Source organism: Hordeum vulgare, chromosome 4H, assembly GCF_904849725.1.
Source record: "Hordeum vulgare subsp. vulgare chromosome 4H, MorexV3_pseudomolecules_assembly, whole genome shotgun sequence".
NCBI lineage: Eukaryota > Viridiplantae > Streptophyta > Magnoliopsida > Poales > Poaceae > Hordeum > Hordeum vulgare.
This window is the reverse complement of record NC_058521.1, coordinates 31912830-31932396: the sequence shown is the minus strand read 5'-3', so window position 1 is coordinate 31932396 and position 19567 is coordinate 31912830. Positions and strand designations below refer to the sequence as shown.

Below are 19567 nucleotides of genomic sequence, written 5' to 3'. Positions count from 1 at the left end.
CTATGGAAAACGTATACTCCTACATTTTTATTACCATTGAAAGAATACTGGTCGCTCATTTATTTTGTACGGTTCCCTAAAATATACTTCCTTATGACCTAAATCTCAATGTTCATTTAAAACACAAATTGGTTAGCAACTACTCTCTCTATTTCTAAATATAAGTCTTTTCAGAGATTCTACTAGCAGTCTACATACAAACTTATATAGATATATTTTAGAGCATGGGTTCATTCATTTTATTTCATATATGTAATCTTTAGTGAAATATATAGAAAGACTTGTATTTTAGGAACGGAGGGAGTACTAACAAGCTGTGACGATATAAAAAATCTTTAATCAAACGAGTTGACAACTCACTTCTGACTAAAAGGATAATCTGCTTTAGTGAGACACACACAACACAAGATATTTACAATACAAGATATTTAACATGACTTTGTCCCTGATGAGTTAGAGAATTAATCGAACCACAAATTGGTTCTCTCCCATTTATTTTATTTTAGACCAGCCTTTTTGTGCACTTGGTACAGAAGGAGGGAGACCCAATGATTTTATCATTTTCGCTACTTTACACACATATCATCCCCAATTTCTATCTTCCCTTCCAACTCTTCATCATCCCTCCTGAGCAAATCTCAGGTATCCTATCTAACATCTTGTTCTAACATTATCATTCTGATTACCTCCTTAAGGGAGGATAACATCTTTGCATCCTCCCACTTGACACTCACTATAAAGCATGTAGGTCAGGAGGCCAACCAACACACCAACTGCTCAAATCAAATGGATCCCATATTTGTCACTTCGCAATCCTAATTTAGGGGAACAACACAGTCTCTCCAACAAGTGACGTCGGGTTGGCATTTCCTGAAAATGGTAATGATTAAGGGATCCTCTAAGCTTGCGCAGACTGGGTTGGCATTCGCGTATGGTTATGTTCACCCTCGTATGTCACAATGAGCATCGACGGATCATCTACGCAACGTTCAACATGCTTCCGCGCAGGGCAGCCCCTCACACTGCTGCATTTGTAGTACCCCCTGCATTTTATGTTCAGCCATTGGTTAGTCTTCTCCAGGGACAAATCAAAATTAGCAACATGTTGGGTTTGAAACAAAAATAGAAGTACAAAGAGACATGTTTCTATATCCAGTGTTTGTTAAAAAGAGAAAAAAAGATGTGCCAATTCAGAGAACCATATTTATGTGATTGCCATTGCTGTATAGCTATATTTGTGTATTCTATTATCAGGCCATTTAAGCGAGAGACATGGAGGGCAAGTCATTTGGATAGGATTATTATATAGTGAGAGAGACTAAGTGAATCACGATAGCATGATCTCGGTTGGGAAGTGGTTGCTTTAAGGCTCATGATTGACATATTTTTTCCGAAAGTGGCATAGAAAAGAAAGAATGTCATCATCCACGAAGTGATTATTTAATGTTGTAGCAATTAAGGCATCGACACCTCATGGATACCGAATCACGTATTGGATAGAAAACAAACATGTACAGCACCCAAGAAAACACATTCCTTGGATAAAGTGTGTTCTGATTATCATTGACACATTAGTTATCACAAGGCACTTGAGTAAGCTCATGGTTTGTATGCAGTTGTGCATTCTATAATAGTAGCATGTAAGTCATCACACCTTTACCAACAAAGTTGATGCATTATGGTGATTATAGCATCATCACGACTACTTTCTATAAATGTATAATATAGTAAAGAAAATCGTAGCAAAATAAAATTTACCCTACAAAGTATCAGATGAGCAGTTCTGCACTTTTTTTTATTTACACAACTATAAAAAAATCCACTATAAAAAGTATACCTGGGGTGAGGGGAACCCTTAATTGGCTTCTGCCCATACTTCCTCCATGAGTATTCATCTGGAGGTATATCAGCAATTTTGTTACTAATTGCGGGAACTTTAATCGTCCTCTTCACCCGCAACTTCCTGCTGAAATAGGATAGAGATAATTAATCATGGTGTCCTATCTTGAACAAAAAGAGTCAGAAACACCAAATATGTCAGATTTACTACCTTCTCTTTGAACAATGGCACCTGCCAGTTGCAGCACACTTGCCATTTCCATCCTCCCCACGCCCAGAGCACCGCCTCCTTGGAGCCTGCTGCGCGTTCACCGGGTCGCTCATAGCAGGCCCGCCGATCAAATGAAACGAGGAAGACTTGGCATCCAGGCTGGCCACGCTGCCATCCATGCTCAAAGACGACATGAAGGACCTCGCCGACGACATTGTGCCCGTGCCACTGGGGCTGTCAAACTTCAAGTTGATCCCGCTGTTGCTTCTCTTGAACATCTCGGCCCGCATCTTCTGCTGCTGCTGCTGGTGCTGGTGCTGGAACTGATTATACCGCGACGAATCGCCAAACTGGAAATGCGCGGACAATGGCTGGACCAGCTTGGGAGGCCCTCCGATTGGGTGCGCGGGCTGCGAATCCAAAATGCTGTTTCTAGGATACACCTGCGCGGAGCTGGTGGAAGGGTGTGCGCTGTTCAACACCACCACCGGGGTGTTGTTGTCCAAGAAGCCCTTCTGGCTGAGGAACCCGGGGGTCTGCCTCCTGCTGACAACCTTGGCTCTAGGATGGGTGGTTCCTCCGGAGGGCTCGTTGCCGAGGAGGGAGACCACCTTCCTGAACTTGGCACAGGCTTCGTCCGTCCCGAGAGCTATGCTCCGGAGCTGCTCCGGGCCCTGGGTCTGGGTGAGCAAGCCGAGCACTCTGTGGCAGCTCTCCACGGCCATCCTGTTGGCCTCCTCCACTTCCTCCATTTCGAGAAGCTCACCGGCACGTCGGTTACTCGGCAGCTCCCGCCGCGGCAGATCTGAAGAGCAGGAAATGGGAGAGAAAACTCGCTCAGATCTCAAGAAAAGCTCACCATGGCCACTCCGCGTCACTCGCGCGGCCACGCATCGGCCGTCACGATAGCAACAGGCCGATGGCCGGCCAAGAAAGCGGTCCCGGGCCGGATCACGGCGGAGGCCTAGGACTCAGGCGGAACCCCGAGAGGCGGCAGCAGCGGGCACCGAGAGAGAGAGAGAGGAAGACGGGCGTGGAGGACGAGCCCGCGGCGGCGAGAAGCGAGCGATTTGTTGCGTGCGGGCGCATCAAACGGGGGGCAACAACAACAACCCCACCACCACCACCGCACCCCCCCTCCCAAGATTCCCGCAAGAAAGAACCGCCCGCCCGCGCAAGCGAGCCGCGCGGCACGAGGCGAGGCGGCTGCGGAGCAGCAGCAGGGACGCCGCGACTCACCTCGGGGCGGCGCGCGATGAACCCGGGGCCACGGGCTCGGAAGCGACGGACGACGGACGACGATCGGCCCCCCACGCACCAGCGGCGACCGGTTTAGCGGAAGGTGTGAAGGAAGGAGCCAAGGGGAGACCGGGGAGTAATTCTCCGTCGTCGTTTGTTTCTCTTGCAGCCGAGGGCCGCCGGCCCGTATAATATTGCGGGCCGGGCCCCTCGCGCCGTGGAAAATGCGTCGCCGCCTGGACGGATCCGGGCCGTCCGAGCGGCGATGGACGGACGGGGATGTGTTTGGGAAGGGGTTGTGGATTAGTTTAGTGGCGAGATGGGATGGGGATGGGGATGGGGTGATGGGGTGGGTCAAAACGTCAAAGGAGGGAGGGAGGGACATGGGTCAGTCAGTGTGGTGTGGTGTGATTCATTGTTGACCATTGCTCCTCCTCGGGTCACATGGTGGGAAAGGTCGGGCGGGGGGCACACATGAGATGCGGACAATTCGTTCGTGCCATACTTTAATGTGCCGGATTCGGACAAGGGTGGGAGAAACTTTATTATTATTTACCTAACTCACATGAAGACGGGCTCCTTTTTTATTGTGGGAGGGAGATTTTACATCGCCATCTGTTACTTACTTGGGAAAAGAAGTGGTGGCGATTCACGAATATGTCAAAATTTGGAGCTTGGCGTACTCCCTTCGTTCTTATTTACTCTGCATGTTACTAGCTTTGAGTGACGTAAACCTTTCTAAAATCCGACCAAGGTTATAAAAGACAATATAACAATTTACAGTGACACATTTATATGATGTGAAAAATGCATGCGATGATGAGTTTAATGGTATTGATTTGATGGGTGTATATGTTAATACATTTTTCTACAAATTTATCGAAAGTATTTAAGGTTTGAATTTATACAAACCTAATATGTTGAGAGTGCTTCGCAACATCTGCTTCAAGACACTTCCGGTTTTAATATGTAGATTCCCTCCGTGTATAGTTTCAAGCACAAATATAATTCGTTTACAAGGTGAACAAAAGAAAAAATCGACAATGATTAGTGCTGAACAGCAAATTGCTAATCTTTTACATATTATATAATTCCTTCGTAAAGTAGTGATCTAAACGTTTTTGTATTTCTTTACGAAGGTAGTACTTCGTAAATGAAATTTAAGAGGTGAAAAGGGGGAAAACGGCAACGAATAGTGCTAAACAGTCAATTGCTAGTTTTCCTTCATAGTGTCCTGAACTTGGAACTTCACATGCAAATAGGTCTTCCGAGAGCATTACAGTCGGACCTTGTAAATCCAGCCCTTAAATGTTTATGGACACGTTCGTCTAGTGACCGGGCTTGTTCTTTATTTACCCGTCCGCGTAATCATATTTTTTATTTTCTTACTCATATGTCCGATCACTTGCACGTAATTGATGAAGAGGAAGCGAGAGAGAAAAAAGTATAGATAAATTAAAGAAAAATGTGGTTCGGAGTGGGGCCGCATCCTATGTGACGGAATGATCGGACACATCCGTGAGCCTCATAACCTCCTCATATTTGAGATGGATATGAGTGCTGACGTACAACTCGAACATATAGAAACGATATGAGGAATTCGGTTCTGACGAGGCGCGTCCGCGGATATATGAGGGTTCATTTAAAGGGTCAGACTGTACTCACCGTATTGTTCTACAACTTTGAAAACTCAAACATGGTTTCAGCGACAATTTGGTTTTCCACGGATATTCTCTCCCTCCAATAAAATCATTTTGGTCCCATATATGAGGTTCGCACTTTCTCGGTTAATTCGGCATAGTATTTGTCGTGGTGCTTGCAGATAACAATAACATTGCCTAGAATAGCATGCAATATCCAGTTGTCTATCCGTTCAAAAGGAATTGAATGCGGAGTCGAACGGGGGAGGGGAATGCTTGTCCGAAGAACATACGTACGTTACGTACTTGCGTGTGGGGCACCGTGGATTCGATTTTGCTGCATTATGATACTACTGCAATAATGGATTTTTTATCTGTAGACGGGGAGTGTCGCCCATTATTACGAGCTAGTCCATGATTGAGTTTCTCTATCCATACACGGGTACGGGTAGGAGACACGTGAGTCGTCGGGCCCTGGATCACATGCTCCTGTTTACGTACAAGCATCCGGCTTGCCGAAAGGTCAAAAGACAGCTCCACCTCCAAAGGAACCTCACATGCGGCTTCTACTTATTTTTCTCTTATATCTTTTTCGTAACAAACAATGTGCTTGCAATTGCCTCGTACACTCGTTAGTAATACATACAAATCATAATCAGCATCGATTACATCTTTTTTTTATAGAAACATTTTTTTTAATTTCGAGAATCTTTACCTAATAATAAAGAGGCTATCGCTTCCGTCGAAAAACCCACCGAGGTGATTTTATAAAACAGTCCTTACTGTTTATGACATTAAACTCGTAGTATATATTAAATATTTTTTTAAATATTCATATCTTTTAAACCGTAACTCCAAATTTAACATATTATACATGGAATTTGATTAAAAAAATATGTAGAATTTAAATATGATATTATTTTATCTGTTAAACGTTTAATAAAAATACTATCTAGGGTGCAATCTTAATAAATAAGTCATTATTCGTCTTTCTTTCATACCGGTACTCATCCGGGTTGGGGATGAACACGTCAACAAAATCAGGATTAGAGATGAAACTGAAGGTCACTTGACTGATTCTTTGTACGTATTAAATCTACATGCAAGTCGTGTTAAAATAGAAGACTTGTGAAATTTTGAACTGCATTTTTGTAGGATAAAACCATCTTTATTTGTATCGTAACTATAAATTTTCAAATTATAAACATTTTTTACAAATTAAGAGCGTGTGCCGTGTGGTATTTCTTTCTCCCGTTGCAACGCATGGGCCATTTTGCTAGTGGATATATAATCATATTGACATCTTCATGGCCAATAACTCTGTCGTTATATCTCATCAAAAAGTTCAACTCGGCTCATTTTTTGAAGCCACGAGTAAATTAAAGAGGGAACTTATATTTTGAAATAAATTTGGCAACAATAAGCATGCTTGGGAAATAAACAATACGATTCCGGAATTCCGAGAGGAGGATGGAGTTGCAGGCCTAGACCCCGCGTCGAGTGCATATGAATCAAGTGTGAAGATTTTTTTTTTGAGACAGTACTCTTGTGTTTTCCCCCGACTCCCAATCCCCTCACGCCGCCATCCCAGGGCAACGCCGGGGGCGGCGGGGGGGGGGGGGGATCTTTCACGCCGCCAGTCTTTCTGTAAGGCAGATCCCTAGTGTCACTGGTCGTGGTGGTGGCGACGTTGGGCGCCAAAGGGTTGCTAAAGGCATACAACTAGGTGTCGAATCTCACATACAATGCATTTCAAAGCATACACACAATATGCACGATATGTGTAAATACAACGTGGCATCACAATACAACTTTAGGACTCAAACATTTATTAAGGACTCATAAGAGTCAATATAGTGTGATATCACAAACAGGGCTCACCTGACCCAACACCCAAGTCATACAAGCATCAAGCGGAAGCAAATATGTCTGAGTATAGACATGTACTAAAAGTGGCTGGAGAAGCCTGCAAATCTACAACGACCCTACCAAAGGAGCCAGACCTCTGTCTGGGATTCCCAAGCTATTTCGGTCAACGTCGACCACATCACGTAGAGCAAATAGTGAGACTAATGTCTTCTCTGCAAAAACATAAATTAAGCAACCATGAGCATAAAGGTACTCAACAAGTCTTACGTTAGAACTATCTACATATGCATCAGTATCAAGGACGGGCACGGGACGACACCCTACACATGTGCACACTCTAAGAAGTTAATATGAGCATTTGAAATGAGCTAAACTAGTAGTGAGAGATGAAATGATGAAGTAGTTAACCTTTTAAAACACTTGTGCAGTTGATGCACGACCAAACGTAGACAAATATTGAGGAAAATGGAGCTTGGAGGTCGAGCTTGGAGAGGAAAAAGCTGAAGTAGCGTGGCTCGAGCATTTCATCGAATACCTCATGTGCATGAACTATAGTGGCAAGAGCATGGCATGGCACACCTCAACAGCCAAAAAACAGAGGAGAGGATGGACAGGGGCGAGGTTTTACATATGCAATACTTTAGTCCCAGTTTTTGTCTAAAACCGGAACTAATAGCCTACCCTTTAGTCTCGATTCTTGCCACAAACCGGGAATAATGCTCCGCGGCACGTCACGTGGCAGTCGCTGGATCTTTAGTCTCGGTTTTTACCACGAACCAAAACTAATGAGGTGAACCGAACCGGGACCAATGCCTGACATTGGTCTCGGTTTTAGTTTGAACCGGGACTAATGTGGTTTTCGGCTTCGGCCGAAAGACCAATTTTTTACTAGTGTGAATGCGAGAATATTGGCTCGATGGTTTGGACTCGTGCCCTTTGAGTCCATTCCTCCAATTGAACACACACCCTAAATGCATGGTGTAAATAAGATTAGACTACTTTATTTTTCCCTTGCGTACACTTCTTTTTAGTGTACGCGCGTAGTGGTCGACGTGTCCATGTGTTGTACTCCCTCCGTTTCATAATATAAGTTTTTTTAAAGATTTTATTAGAGAACTACATACGGATGTATATAGACATACTTTAAAGTGTAGATTCATTCATTTTGCTCCGTATGTAGTAATGAAATCGTTTAAAAGACTTATATTTAGGAACGAAGGGAGTATTTTTTGAAAGATAAGGGCCGGACCTGGTTCTATTTCCATTTAATGAAACCAAAGCAAGCCGTCTATGTGTTGTGATGATTTGTGAAATTTTAAATATCAGATTCAGAAATACTCCAGCCATCACCGGAATGACTGAATTTTTGTGAAATTCGGTGATTCCGGTTCTCATTTCGGTCACCGAAATTTCCAATTGAATTTGAATCAGGTCCAACCAAATATTTTTAAAACTCAAAGAATAATCTGAAAATAACTTAAATTTATGTGTACTACCACAATTGCTGATATATATATTCTCATCGAAACGCAAATATTTCAGTATGTACCAACAATAATGAAATTTTAGTGAAAGGCAAATATTAAAGTGAAAACCATGTGTTTTCATGAATATTACGAGCCAAAGTTATAATCAATTTTTTTCTAGAAAATCTATCTTACAAAAGGAGCCGATATATATTTGATGTTTATATGTAACTAGCAAAAGGGCCCATGCGTTGCAACGGGAGAAAGAAATACCACACGGCACACGTTCTTAATTTATAAAAAATGTCTATAATTTGAGAATTTATAGTTACGATACAAATAAAGATGGTCTTATCCTAAAAAAATGCAGTTCAAAATTTCACGGGTCTTCTATTTTAACACGGTTTGCATGTAGATTTAATACGTACAAAGAATCAGTCAAGTGACCTTCAGTTTCATCTCTAATCCTGATTTTGTTGACGTGTTCATCCTCAACCCGGATGAGTACCGGTATGAAAGAAAGACGAAACTTATTTATTAAAATTGCATCCTAGATAGTATTTTTATTAAATGTTTAACAGATAAAATAATATCATATTTAAATTTTACATATTTTTTTAATCAAATTCCATGTATAATATGTTAAATTTGGAGTTACGGTTTAAAAGATATGAGTATTTAAAAAAATATTTAATATATACTACGAGTTTAATGTCATAAACAGTAAGGGCTTTTTTGTAAAACCACCTCGGTGGGTTTTCCGACGGAAGCGATAGCCTCTTTATCTATACCTAATAATAAAGCGGCTATTGCTTCCGTCGGAAAATCCACCGCGGCATTTTTATAAAAAAAGCCCCTGTAATTTTGGTTATTCAACCAGCGCTCCATCATTTATCTGCAACGCAAAAGGAAAAAACGATTCATTGCAAAAATTATACCCGTACGCATCGTCTCCTCTTGTCGACCTTCGGCCACCCTGGCCTGTGCCCAGGCCGCCGCCACACCACTCGCCGTCGCTGCCGACCTGAACCGCCAACGCTGCCGATCTCAACCCACCCTCCCCCGCGGGCATACCTCTCCCCGCTCACTGCCCCTGTTGCGGCGCTCGAGCGCATCGCGTCGACCCTCGTCCACCCTGGCCTGTGCCCAGGCCGCTGCCACACCACTTGCCGTCGCGGCCGACCTCAACCACCACTATTGTCGATCTCAGCCCACCCGCCTCCGCGGCCGTACCTCTGCCCGCTTGATGCCCCCGTTTCAGCGCTCAAGCAGAGCTTGTGGATCAAATCAACGTGACACCTATAGTGACTGGGGATGATGCGTCTGCTCGATGCAGAAAGGCGGCGGCGCGCGGATAAGGCGCGGCGGAGCGAAGTACTTGTAGGTGGAGGCGGGCCTCCATGGCTCACACGGGGAACTCCGAGGTTATGGCGCGGCAACGGCGACTCCTTATGGCCAGATAGAGGCGCCTAACCCTTGCTCCCCTCATCGTATCCCCTCCTCCGGCAGGAACTCATCATCTGATGAGATCCCCTCCCCATGCCTCCAATCGTGTGCCAAGTACCGGCAAGAAATTTTGTTTTATGGGGATTTGTTTGCTGATGAACGAACGTATTGAATATAAGATTGTATTGTTGTAGAGGCAGAGAATGAAACACCACCTTCATTTGTCATTTGATCCCATATTCTCTACCCCATGAGTGAAATAAGATAACAGTCCATTGATCAATTCACGTAGCCTCTTTGTTTTGCTTTGCTTGTCCTGCTCAATTTCTCATCATGGTGGAACTAACAATGGACGGGTTGATTCCTCAACAAAATAGGATAGGACCGACTACATTAGTTAGTTACCTTATTATTTTAATAAATTAAAATGATTATAAAAAAGATTAAAAATGTATGGTATTTTTTACTCCCGTTGCAACGCACGGGCCCTTTTGCTAGTTATTAGGTAAAGACTTATAATTCGTTAGATTACACACATTGCAGGCCATCGGAGATTTGTCCTAATAAAGCTGATAACCTTAGCGATTTTCCATATCCGAAGTTCCCAAAAGCACAGAGAGCTAGCAATCTCCTGCATGACGACGAAAGCTGCAGCGCGCGCAGCCACCAAACGGGGTCTCGGACGTGCTGCCTGCCATCTCGTCTGCCACCCCTGCGTTCATGCGGATCATCCCACTCAAGCTCAAGGCGCCCGGCGGTCTGAGCATCACTGGGTTCAATTCCGGTACAACTGCTGCTGCCTGTGGTGGTAGTGGTAGTGCTGGGCAGAGCGGCGCCGCGGGGGCGGCGGCTTGTGGTGGTGGTGGCGGCAGCCCTGAGGCCAGGGGAGCTGCCGGCGCCGGCGCCGCAGTTACAACAGTATGGGGAGCCTGGCTGCAGGTGCACGGGAAGAGCAGCTGCTGCATGCCGTAGCCGCCGCAGGATAGCATCTGCAACAAATTGACATGTAAACCCGAGCCGTCCCCCGTGAGGAAATCTGAATATACATTCAACTTAGCTACTCCCTCCGTCCCATAATATGAGAAGTTTTTTGACACTACGCTGGTATCGACAAAAGGTGGGCAGAGGGAGTAGAGTGCAAAGGCAGAAGGCTAGAGAAAGTACCTGGATGTGTTGCTGGAGTGACTTCATGTACTCTATGGCATGGTCCAGTGTAGAGCATTGCTGATCAGTCTGAGATTCAGTATTGTAGCAATTGCTTAGACAGTTTAGATTCAGTATTGTAATTGCTTAGAGAATTTATTGTAATGCTCAGTAGGCAAACCTGTTCAGATGAGTGCCTTTGTGCGCCGCCGCTACCTCTCGACGCCGCCGAGCATGGTAATACAGAGTCTTCCTCTTTTGGCATAGAGTTCTTGCACCAAGAATCCTATTCATAATGTATACCATTTTAAATGGTCTGGCTGATTCGAAGTTGTAGGCTTGCAGTTTCGAAAATGAGCAAATTCAGCAGAGTTTTGCTGCAATCTTTAGTCCAAATGCAGTGCTTTATGAAGAGGTGTCAATCCAAAAGTTTAATTATGGGGCTTTCTAACAATCTGTTCTAATTTTGCGAGCGGCGAGTTAACATTGTTGCAAGCTATTTTTATCTTTGCGAGGGGCGAGTTAACATTGTTGGTTTCCTTATACAACACTGTATGTCTTGCTACTACAAGTATGTGTTTAATATAGTCCGTATATCATCCTGTAATACTACTATGACTATAATGGGCCCAATTGGCATATTCAAATTGACAACTAAGGTAGTCTAAGACCATGTACCAAAACATCAGTTAGCTGATGTGTTCAAGAAAAAACATCTACTAATGAACAACTAATAATAGTGTGAGATAACACATCATCAGCATGGAAAAATAAACAAACATAATATTCTAATACTATACAAAGGAAATAAAACCATTGCAGGAATAAGAAAACTTCTACCATAGATAGAATTGCAGGACTAGGTTTACCATGATAAAAAAACGAGGAAATTACAGAAAAAGGAAGTAGAAAATCTGGGCAAAATCGCAGACACTTCAGATTAAAACTTCCACTAAACGTGCATGATCTGACAAGTGCAATTTTAGGCTAACCAAGGTGAAATTTTAGGTGACTCGAATATACTCCCTCCGTTTCAAAATAATTGACTGAACTTTGTATTAAAGTTAGTATAAAATTAAGTCACTTATTTTAAAATGGAGGGTGTATATTTTAGGCAACCGAGAATTATTAAATCTGATTAATTATAAAGGCGAGTAAAAGTTAGAGAGTGGACTTTTCTAATTATCAAATAACATGAGAGTTTGGTTTATCTAATCTCTTATTTAACATCAAATAACACATATAAGTATCTTTCAGAGATGCACACGTTTCTTTTTTCTTAAAAATCGCTGAACAAACGAAAATGAGATACCTAGATGTTCGCAATGAATTCGGTGATCAAAATTACTCCATAGTATTAGCATCTACCAGAGTAGGTAATATAAATGTTTCAGACAATCTGAGCAACATGGTGAACATGCATGTGTGCAAATAACCTGAGGTGCAGAGCTGCCATGGCCTTCCCTCCACATCCTCCACAGTTCGTCCGCCGTCTCCTCGTCGGCCGTGGTGCGCATCCGCTGCTTCGGTCCAACGCTCGTAGTTGCTGCCTTGGCATTCACCGACGATAAATCATCAACGACCTGCGGATAGCCGTGCGCGGCCGCAGCTCCGGCTGCACAGCCACCACTTTCCCCCTCTCGCCACAGCCTCCACCATTCCTCCACCGCCTCGCCTCCGGCCGCCGCCTCCTTCGGTCCACCTTCGGCCTTGCTCTTCTTCTCGCCGGGCGAAGAAGCGCCGCCGGCGTCGTCGTTGTCGCTGCTCCGCTGGTCGAGAACGGGCTGCTCCACGGGGCAGCCGTCCCGCCACTGCAGCTCCAACAGCTCGGTTCTGCATGCTCGGCAACATACATATATATGTATCATCATCTAGGCGTGTCAACTACAGTACGTACTGCTGATCGATCTACAGTCTACATGATCCTACGTTTTTATTGCATACCTTTCGTCGCTCAGCTGAGAGGGGCCATCGCCGGTCTTCCTCCCTTGGTCCCCAGCGCCATGGCTGTCGTCGCTGGAATCGTCGCCGGAGTATTCTGGTGCACGGTATTTCATCGTTCGTCGCCGGAGAGAGAGTTACTTCCGGCGAACCATCCGACGACATCTTATATATTGACGACTGAACCACTTACCTCGTACGTGCAGACATATGGTAGGGAGGCATGCATGCATGCATGCACACGTATTGGGTAGCCAGGTCCAGGTGTGCATGCATGCACCGAAACACGTACGGACGCTGGTGAACTGCATGCCAAATCTTACAGGGCACTAGCTAGCTAGTAGACGCATGGATTCAAGGATTCGACGAGATGACGACGGAGGGGGCCATAGGTGCACAACTGCACACGCATGAAATCGACGAGATTACGAAGACGGGATGCATGCGGCGCCCGCACACGTGTATGGGCTTGGGGCTCCGGCCCTCGTGGGCGTGGGTCGATGGATGCAGCCAGACGCCTGAGTTGCGGCCAAGAGTTGCATTCGTATGTACGTGCGTGCAGATCAACTGCATACGATCGAGTTCCACGGGTCGCGGCTTGTCCTTGTGATGTCCATGATGCGGTGCGTTAATGGTGTAACTATGCTGACTTCTGGCTGTGACAGAGAAGTCGAAGCTGTGTGTGATGTCTTCGTGGTAACGATGACTTCATGAAGGTGATTTTTAACTGGCGGTATTCTCCGGATGATGCGTTGGGTTAGATCGGTGTGAGCCTTGTGGCGGTACTCTCCGGATGATGCGTTGGGTTAGATCGGTGTGAGCCTTGTGGCGGTACTCTCCGGATGATGCGTTGGGTTAGATCGGTGTGAGCCTTGTAACTTTCTTCCGTGAAGCTCTTCAGCAAAATTAGACCTGTTTGTTCTGGACGCCTCAGTTGACTGTTTGGGTTTTTTGTGGCCAGGTCGGCTTTGTGTCTCATGTGGGGTTGTATTTGGTTTTCGTCCAGTTTTCTTTTAATTAAAATATCTACAGTTGGAACTTGCAGATTCGGCCCCTCAAACGCCGCGTCCGTGGACACTGACTGGTCATACCTCAAATAATGCATTTTACAACCGCACACCTCAAATCTCATATCTCAAATTCATACAAACCATGTAATTACTACATCGATGCATTATACACATCGTCCGGCTACTCAATAACTACTAATTTTCTGGAGCCCTTGCCATCCTTCTCGCGGAAGTACCGTCGAAGACATAGTATGGATCAAGCCAGATTTGCTTGTCACCGGAGCTGTCCTCGCCGTCACTCATCTCATCCACCTCCCTCAATGGCAGTCCGGCCATTTCACGTACCATCCGATTTTGCTCGCGAGCGAGGGTGAGCGTGTTCCTCCTCTGTCGTTTCTTAAAAATACGGGCATGGGTGGCTTCCACCTCTACGGCCGCCTGGGTTGCCGCATCAACGGCCTCCGCCTCCGTCATTTTCTCCGCGAGATAGGCCTCGGCGACCCTTATCCTCTTCTTCCCGCGACGGGCAACCCATTCCTGGTGGGACTCGAAGTTCGTCAGTCCGATCGATAGATCCGTCCGCCGTGACCTCGATGATCCAACCCCAGAGGAACCGAGCGCCCTTGAGCGGACGCTATGGAGCCGTGGCGACAGATCCTAGTCGTAGGCGGGTGCTGTCCTCGCGGGAGCTGCGGAGTGCAATGCGAAGCTCTATTGCCTCCACCACCCTGCAGGGGACGACCACTAGTCAATGATCCGGACTGATCGAAGTCGGATCCGCTGCCCTCCATGTCGGAGAAGGTCGAAGATGGGCGGAGATGAGCTATGGTGGCGGATGAGAGGGGAGGGGAGTGAAGTGAACTGGCTTGGGTTTGGTCCGACGAAAGGATGAGGGCTTGGATACGGACCAGTGCGGACTAGGCGGGCGTGTTCGGACGCGTCCGGACTCCCCTATATCTGTTCTATATTTGAGTTGGATATGATGGATGCTAGTCAGCCCGGGTATTTAAGGCTAAACGGTCTGGATGGGTCATGTTTGTGTAACCAATCAATGACCGAACGGTCTATCCTAAAGTTTGATACATGTACGAAGAATCCGGGTATAGACGGTCTTAGCCGGCCAAACCTCTTCTTCTTAATCAATAAATATGGCAAATATTTTACCTCGTTTCAAAAAAAAAAAAAAAATACCTAAACAAAATGACAAGTGCAACATGGTCGCTTGGTTCCCATATGAGATGGTCGGTTCAGGGGCTGATCAAATCCGTGCGCAGCCGCCGCTGGAAGGGCGACGGAGTAGCTAGCTAGTATAGCTAGTCAATCGCCGTACACGACAACTTATCCAAGGGAAATCTCTGTCTCTATGTATGTACTCCCTCCGTTCCTAAATATAAATCTTTTTAAATTTTTTATTAAAAGACTACATACAAAGCAAAATGAGTGAATCTATATTCTAAAATATGTCTATATACATTTGAATGTGGTCTACTAGTGAAACCTCTAAAAAGACTTATATTTAGGAACGGAGGGAGTATGCATTAGTTCCATGTGTTGCAACACAGTATATACATTAGAGCATCTTGAACAGACGTGTTTAAAATCATGCCAGATAAAATCATTGTTTTGATGTGTGAGCAGTTGTGCAGGATGCTCCAACAGACGTCGATGGCGCGTTAAAAAAAATCACGCGTGCGGAAAAAGCAGCTGCCCACGCATCATTTTTATCGCTTGTCGACCAGCACGCGCTATAAATCTCACGCCACGCCTGCGCTCATCAACTGTCCCACTCTCTTTCACGCTTTCTCTCCGTGCTCCGTCGCCGCCACGCCTTCTCTCCAGATAGGGAACACACAGACGAGCTGGGACTCAAACGACTCTTGGTCGAAGGACGCGATTCTTTCGACGTCGGACTACACTACCGAGGAGTAGTAGTAGTCTAGGTGTATTTTATTTCATTAGCATGTTTTATGAATTTAAATTTGCTTGTTAGTTTGTATTTGAATTTTAATGTTTGTCGATGTACTATTTTATTTAAATTTTAATGTTTGTATTTGCATTTTTATGTATGTTTGGACGTGTGCGTTGTATTTTTACTACACCTGTTGGAGCGCTGTTGCGACGCGCTAAATTTTGCAGCGCCTGAAAAAGCTAAAACACACGCGTGCTAAAACGTTATTTCAGCGTCTAATTTTTTTTCACGTGTGTATTGCAGATGCTTTTATAGTGATTCTCCTTACAACACTCAATAATACTCAAGCGTCTGGTTCCATCCATGGATCCACCTCCTGGCCATACTCGGATCCAGGCGCCCGAAGAAGGACCGGCATGTTTGGCGACGACATCTCGGGGTTGTGTATGGTGATAGTCTAGTGGGAATCGGGTGGAGAGGAACCACAGAAGGTAGACGACAACCGAGGGTGGGGATTGCAATTTGCAAAATGGAATGACATGCGTTAATTTTTTGGGTCACGATATCGTTCATACGTGTGGTAGGAACAACAATAGCCCACACGCTCAATGATCACATGTTGCGTCACGTCATCGCATGAATGCACAAGTGACGAAATTGATCATGTCAATAGAAAACATTTTTTTTAATTTTTTTTAAATATTTTATCTGTTAAACAAAAAATCTAATTGAAAAACCGTTTTCACCATTAAACAAGACAAGACAAACTTACGGGCATCCTTGAAGAGAGTGGGCCAATAGAAATCTGATTGCAATACCTTGTGTGCAGTTCTTATCTCCCGCATGGTGTCTGCTGCGGCAACAAAAGTCCTTCCTTGGCGCTAGGAATTCTTCTTGTTACTTCTCTGGTTTGCGTCGGTTTTTTCCTTGAAGAGGAAAGGGTGATGCAGCACAGGAACAGTAAGTATTTCCCTCAGTTTTGAGAACCAAGGTATCAATCCAGTAGGAGGTCCTCGTCAAGTCCAGAGTACCTGCGCAAACACAAACAAGCTTGCACCCAACGCTTCAAATGGGTTGTCAATCCCTTCAAGATTGTTTGCAAAGTGAGATCTGAAGGCGGAAAGTGCAACGAAGTAAAAAGTGTAAGGCTGAAAATATGATGTGGAGTAGACCCTGGGGGCCATAGTGTTCACTAGAGGCTTCTCTCATAATAGCAAATATCATGGTGGGTGAACAAATTACTGTCGAGTAATTGATAGAACCGCGCAAAGTCACGACGATATCTAAGGCAATGATCATACATATAGGCATCACGTCCGAGACAAGTAGACTGATACTTTCTGCATCTACTACTATTACTCCACACATCGACCGCTATCCAGCATGCATCTAGTGTATTGAGTTCTTGACGAATAGAGTAACGCCTTAAGCAATATGACATGATGTAGAGGGATAATCTCAAACCAATGATGAAAACGCCATCTTTTTACCCTTGATGGCAACAACACGATGCGTGCCTCGCTACCCCTTCTGTCACTGGGTGAGGTCACCGCACGGTATGAACCCAAAACCAATCACTTCTCCCATTGCAAGAATCATAGATCTAGTTGGCCAGACAAAACCCACAACTCGAAGAGAATTACAAGGATATGAAATCATGCATAAGAGAGATCAGAAGAAACTCAAATAAGATTCATAGATAATCTGATCATAAATCCACAATTCATCGGATCTCGACAAACACACCGCAAAAGAAGGTTGCATCGGATAGATCTCCATGAAGATCATGGAGAACTTTGTATTGAAGATCCAAGAAAGAGAAGAAGCCATCTAGCTACTAGCTATGGACCCGTAGGTCTATGGTGAATTACTCACGCATCATCGGAGAGGTCATGATGTTGATGAAGAAGCCCTCCGTATCCGAATCCCCCCTCCGGCAGGGCACCAGGACGTGCCTCAGATGGGATCTTGCGGAGACAGAAGCTTGCGGCGGCGGAAATGTACTTTCGATGATCTCGTGGTTTTTTGGGATTTTTAGGTAATTTATAGGCGCAACCCCTAGGTCAGGGGGCGCTCAGGGGGGCCACAAGCCTGTGGGCCACGGCCTACCCCCCTGGCCGCGGGGTGGGGGCTTGTGGGGACCCTGAGGCTCCCCTGCCTTGGCTCTCAAGCTTCCCGATCTTCTTCCATTCCAGAAAAAATCTTTTCGAGGATTTTCTTCCGTTTGGACTCCGTTCCAAAATATCCTTTGAAAGGGGTCAAAAAACATGGAAAAACAGAAACTGACACTTGGCACTGAGTTAATAAGTTAGTCCCAAAAAATATATAAAAGGCATGCAAAACATCCAAAGTTTGACAAGATAATAGCATGAAACCATCAAAAACTATAGATACGTTGGAGACGTATCAGTGTCCTCCGTAGGCCTCGGATTGACACTTCTGTAGGATCTGTCCGTGTGAATGTTCAGGTACACAATGTCTAATAACACCATCTACTCCTTCCTTATAAAGGTGAGGATCATCCTAGAAGTAATGTCTTAAATCAAAGAAGAATTTCTTCTTTGCTGGTATGTGAAACTAGGTGGTATATATTTGGCAACGATATAGTTTGCATAATCAGCATACCACGGTGCACTACGTGAAGCATTGATGACATTCAATTGCTCATCAGGAAAGCTATCATCAATAGGTTGTGGGTCATCAAGAACGTTCTCTAACGTAGACAAGTTATCTGCTACGGGATTATCAGCACCCTTCCTGTCGACAACGTGCAAATCAAATTCTTGTAGCAAGAGAACCTATCTGATAAGTCTAGGTTTAGCGTCTTTCTTCTCCATGAGGTACTTAATAGCAGCGTGATCAGTGTGAATAGTGACTTTGGAATCAATTATGTAAGACCTGAAATTTTCACATGCAAATACGACTGCTAACAACTCCTTTTCCGTAGTAGCATAGTTTCTTTGGGAACTGTCTAGAGTTTTAATAGCATAGTGAATAACATTCAACTTCTTATCAACTCTTTGCCCTAGAACAACACCAACAACATAATCGCTAGCATCACATATGATTTCAAACGGCAGGTTCCAATCAGGTGGTTGAACAATAGGTGCGGTTATCAAAGCCCTCTTAAGTATTTTGAAGGCTTCCTCACAATCATCGTCAAAGACAAAAGGAATATCCTTTTGCAAGAGAGTGGTAAGAGGCCTAGAAATCTTAGAGAAGTCTTTAATGAACCTTCTATAGAAACCAGCATGACCAAGGAAACTTCTTATACCTTTGATATCTATGGGGTATGGCATTTTCTCGATTGCATCAACCTTAGCCTTATCGACTTCAATACCTTTTGCAGAAATTTTATGTCCTAAGACGATGCCTTAATTAACCATAAAGTGGCACCTCTCCCAATTCAAGACAAGATTGGTGTCTTTACATCTCTGCAAGACTCTCTCAAGGTTGCTGAGGCAATCATCAAAGGAAGACCCGTAAACGGAGAAGTCATCCAGGAAAACCTTAACAATCTTTTCACAAAAGTCAGAGAATATAGCCATCATACATCTTTGAAAGGTGGCAGGTGCATTACATAAGCCAAAATGCATACGTCTATAAGCAAAGGTACCGAAAGGGCAGGTGAAAGTGGTTTTCTCCTCATCAGATTGTGCAACTGGTATTTGGGAGAAACCAGAATAACCGTCCAGAAAGCAGAAGTGTGTATGTTTAGACAGTCTTTCTAGCATTTGGTCGATAAAAGGCAAGGGGTAATGATCTTTCCTAGTGGCTTTATTCAATTTCCTAAAATCGATCACCATCCTATAGCCAGTAATAATCCTCTGTGGGATCAATTAATCCTTATCATT

At 44.6% G+C, this 19567-nt stretch overlaps 1 protein-coding gene across 4 annotated transcripts; it reads right to left on the bottom strand.

Annotated features, from left to right (window-relative positions):
- Positions 1 to 411: 411 nt before the first annotated feature.
- Positions 412 to 3461, bottom strand: LOC123447721 (protein WRKY1-like). Of its 4 annotated transcripts, XM_045124359.1 has the most exons (4): positions 3290 to 3455; positions 2051 to 2855; positions 1838 to 1963; positions 412 to 1043 (listed from the first exon to the last, which is right to left on the bottom strand). In XM_045124359.1, exons 2-4 carry the CDS (start codon positions 2800 to 2802, stop codon positions 899 to 901), a joined length of 1023 nt encoding a protein of 340 aa, XP_044980294.1. In that variant the 5' UTR covers positions 2803 to 2855; positions 3290 to 3455; the 3' UTR covers positions 412 to 898. The 4 variants fall into 4 exon arrangements, with proteins under 4 accessions (XP_044980294.1, XP_044980293.1, XP_044980292.1 ...); XM_045124358.1 differs by lacking the exon at positions 3290 to 3455 and having other exon boundaries at positions 2051 to 3133; XM_045124357.1 differs by lacking the exon at positions 3290 to 3455 and having other exon boundaries at positions 1838 to 1966; positions 2051 to 3129.
- Between the last annotated feature and the right edge of the window lie 16106 nt (positions 3462 to 19567).

Bases quoted from the DNA above. Each gene is read 5' to 3' on its own strand.
- LOC123447721 (XM_045124356.1), bottom strand. From the start codon at position 2,802: ATGGAGGAAGTGGAGGAGGCCAACAGGATGGCCGTGGAGAGCTGCCAC. The intron at 1,967-2,050 runs GTAGTAAATCTG...ATCCTATTTCAG, and splicing joins TGCCATTGTTCAAAGAGAAG to CAGGAAGTTGCGGGTGAAGA.